The sequence below is a fragment of the Monopterus albus genome, unplaced genomic scaffold (assembly GCF_001952655.1).
Source record: "Monopterus albus unplaced genomic scaffold, M_albus_1.0 scaffold1525.1, whole genome shotgun sequence".
Lineage (NCBI taxonomy): Eukaryota > Metazoa > Chordata > Actinopteri > Synbranchiformes > Synbranchidae > Monopterus > Monopterus albus.
Genome location: NW_018129401.1, coordinates 1 through 3,279, shown reverse-complemented (window position 1 = coordinate 3,279; position 3,279 = coordinate 1). Strand labels below are relative to the sequence as shown.

The 3,279-nt window shown below is 41.0% G+C and overlaps 1 protein-coding gene across 1 annotated transcript; it reads left to right on the top strand.

Moving 5' to 3' along the window:
- Positions 1-104: 104 nt before the first annotated feature.
- On the top strand, positions 105-3,258 carry LOC109953833 (bactericidal permeability-increasing protein-like; the record flags this gene model as incomplete). Its single annotated transcript, XM_020589286.1, has 13 exons — positions 105-207; positions 297-411; positions 556-687; positions 766-921; positions 1,036-1,099; positions 1,916-1,976; positions 2,061-2,152; positions 2,256-2,432; positions 2,514-2,573; positions 2,654-2,821; positions 2,903-2,970; positions 3,071-3,113; positions 3,195-3,258. Coding segments are annotated over exons 1-13 (1,303 nt in total), but the record flags the coding sequence as incomplete, so codon positions are not given.
- Positions 3,259-3,279: the final 21 nt, after the last annotated feature.

Below are 3,279 nucleotides of genomic sequence, written 5' to 3'. Positions count from 1 at the left end.
TTACTTCTTAAGTGTTCAACACAAAAGTAAGGAAATTTTCCATATTCACAAAAAGATTAAATGTTTAGTCACAGTCTTGTCCTTCCTATCTCACAACAGTCAAGATGTCCCTGTGCTGCTGGTTCATTCTGCTGGCTTTCATCCCTGAGGCCTTAAGCACCGATCCTGGAGTAATAGTCAAGCTAACAGATAAAGGCCTTGAATATGGTAACGTTTGCAGCAAAAGTTTCCCCTTTTATTTGAAAAGTTTAAATGTCTCCACAGTTTCATCACCAAATTATCCTGTATTTTGCTAGGCAGACAACTGGGTATGGCTGTGATCCAAAAGCAACTCCTTACCATCAAAGTGGCAGATATTTCAGGGTCAGAGTCGGTGTCTCCCATTGGCAGTGTCGAGTACAGATTATCAAAGTAAGGCAAAACTAAACACTACTACTACACCTAACCACTACCATTACAACTAAACACTGAAATCCAATGAAAATATTTAAGGTGTTTTTATTTATTGATTGATTTATTGAGTGTCTTTTTAAACAAGCATGTTGTTTCTTCCAGTATGCATATAGTTGATGTGGGATTACCAAAGTCTGAAGTGGATCTGGTGCCAGGGAGCGGCGTCAGACTGTTTATTGGTAACGCCTTCATCAGTCTGCATGGAGACTGGAAGGTCAAGTACCTCAAAATAATGTGAGTGTCCTTTGTACTGTGCATTTAAATCCATTTTGTTATATTTCTGCTGTAGCGGTAACTCCTCTGTCTTAACAGAAAGGACAGTGGTTCCTTTGATTTGAATGTGAACGGACTCACTATCAGTACAAGTATTGCCATCAAAAGTGATGAGACAGGCCGACCTGCAGTCAGTACTGTCGACTGTGTGGCCAGTATCAGCAGTGTAAGGGTCATATTCCATGGTGGAGCCAGGTAAAATAAACTTTGCTGTTTGTGTCATTTGAACCCACGTAAATGTGAGTTTCCAGTTTTTCTTGTCAAACTTCACATATTGCACACTCTCCTAATGGTCTCTGTTTGCTCCAGCTGGCTGTACAACCTCTTCACAAGCTTCATTGACAGGTCTTTGCGTAATGCAATACAAACACAGGTGAGAGGAAACCAGCTTTAGAACCAGTGTATTTAATGACCACCCATATTCACAAACTGTCTTATTTACTACTTATTTACTGGACCTGGTGAACTCCTACGCTAAGAGAAGGGGTGGGGCTGACTTTGTTGTTATAGATGACATCATCTTTCAAGAATAAACTGTCAAGACAAAACACTGACAATGACCTATTTTATATGGGTGTTGTGTGTTGAGTAACTTGAGCCATCAGATAAATTTAATGTAGTAAAAAGTAATTTGCCTTTGAAATGTAGTGGTGTAGAATTATAAAGTGACATTAAATAAAAGCTACTGTACTTGAGTGACATATTGTACTTAAGTAAATTTTCATTGTACCGGGCTGAGGTGGTTGACTCCTTTCCATACCGTAGGTAGGTTTGGTTGGATTAGAGATCGACAAAGAGAGCTAGAGCGGTAGTTAGGTACATAAGTAGCTTTTTTGTGAAGCAACCTATGCAAACATCAAACGAGGTGAGAGAGATTGGTGAGCTGAAGGAAGCTGCAGTCTTTTTGATATGAAAGACAAAATCTGTATCAGTCTCCAGTTACTCTTCCACCTAAATTCAATAACATAAAAGTTCGATATCACCAAATCAATTATGGAAGTTGGGGATAAAATATTCATTTAGAAAAACGTTATTCCACCCTGATAACTGTTTGATTTAAAAAATAAATAAAAGCTCCGTATCCATTTCTGGGAGACTCTACTAATAGTTTTCTCCAGTCATAAATTACTGCATGACATGTTTCTTTTGGAGTCAGGAAATAGTGTTTCTCTGTTCTTTATTGTTGCAGGTCTGCCCCTCGGTGGCTAATGCAGTATCACAGTTGAACTCTCAACTGAAAACTCTCAATGGTAAAACATTCTGTTTACACCAGTCATTTAGCTGTTTCACTGGTGCTGAACATATTGTATGAGTGACTGTCTACCTTACTGCAGTTGTAGCCCAGGTGGACCAGTATGCAGAGATTGACTATTCAATGGTGTCATCGCCCATGGTTTCACAGTCTTCTATAGACTTGAGCTTGAAGGTGAAGAACTGGATCAGACAATGTATATATTTTAGAGAGTGGTCCATGTGGTTGCAAAGAAACAGGTTGTCACATTTTTTCTGCCTCTGTTGCCCCCTTTTAGGGTGAATTTTACAACGTTGGGAAGCATCAGGAGCCTCCATTCTCCCCCACACCCTTTTCTCTCTCATCCCAGCTCAGCAACATGCTGTACTTCGGTATGTCTGCCTTCACCGCCAACTCTGCAGCTTTTGTCTACAACAGCGCTGGAGCCCTCAGTTTGTACATAACTGATGATATGGTGAGCTTCGTCCTCCCGATTCCTTAATGCGTCTGCTTTCATGACATCACACTGATCCACAATCTTTCTCACCCGCGATAGATTCCCCACACGTCACTCTTCAGACTCAACACCATGACATTCGGAGCTTTCATCCCACAGGTCTAAACACATTCCACTGATTATACATGAAGCATAACCTTCCTTGGCAATTTATCAGCTATATCATGGGGTATTTTCAGGTTGCCAAGCTCTTCCCAGGTCTGCTGATGAAACTGCTGGTGCAGACAGTGAAAACTCCTGTCATCACTTTTGAACCCAACAACGCAACTATTCAGGCCACTGGCACGGTGACAGCCTACGCTATCCTGCCCAACACTACACTCTCCCCTCTCTTTGTCCTAAACTTGGTAGGTTAAACAACTAGTACAATGAAAAGTCACTATGTGGTTTATAAAGTTATTAAAACTTTCCCACTATTGTCTTTATAGGAGACCAGTGTCAGCACCAAAGTGTTTGTCAGGGAAATGAGGTTGGCTGGAGCTGTCACACTCAACAAGTGAGTTGCTAAAAACCTGGACTTGTTATCCAAAGAGAAAAATGGGGCCAAAAGGTCTTTGTAATGAACGTGATGGTTTAATTTTGTCTCATTTGCACAGAATGGATTTGACCCTGAGGACAAGTTATGTGAGGGAATTTCAGGTGAGAGCTGCATCCTAACACATGTCACAGTGTGTACCATCAGCACCAACCTAACAAACCAACACTAACCCTAACCTACAGGTCAAATCCCTCGACAACTTCCTCCAAGTGGTCCTCAAAGGAGTAGTCATACCCAAAGTAAATGGTGAGTTTTTGTACTTTACGT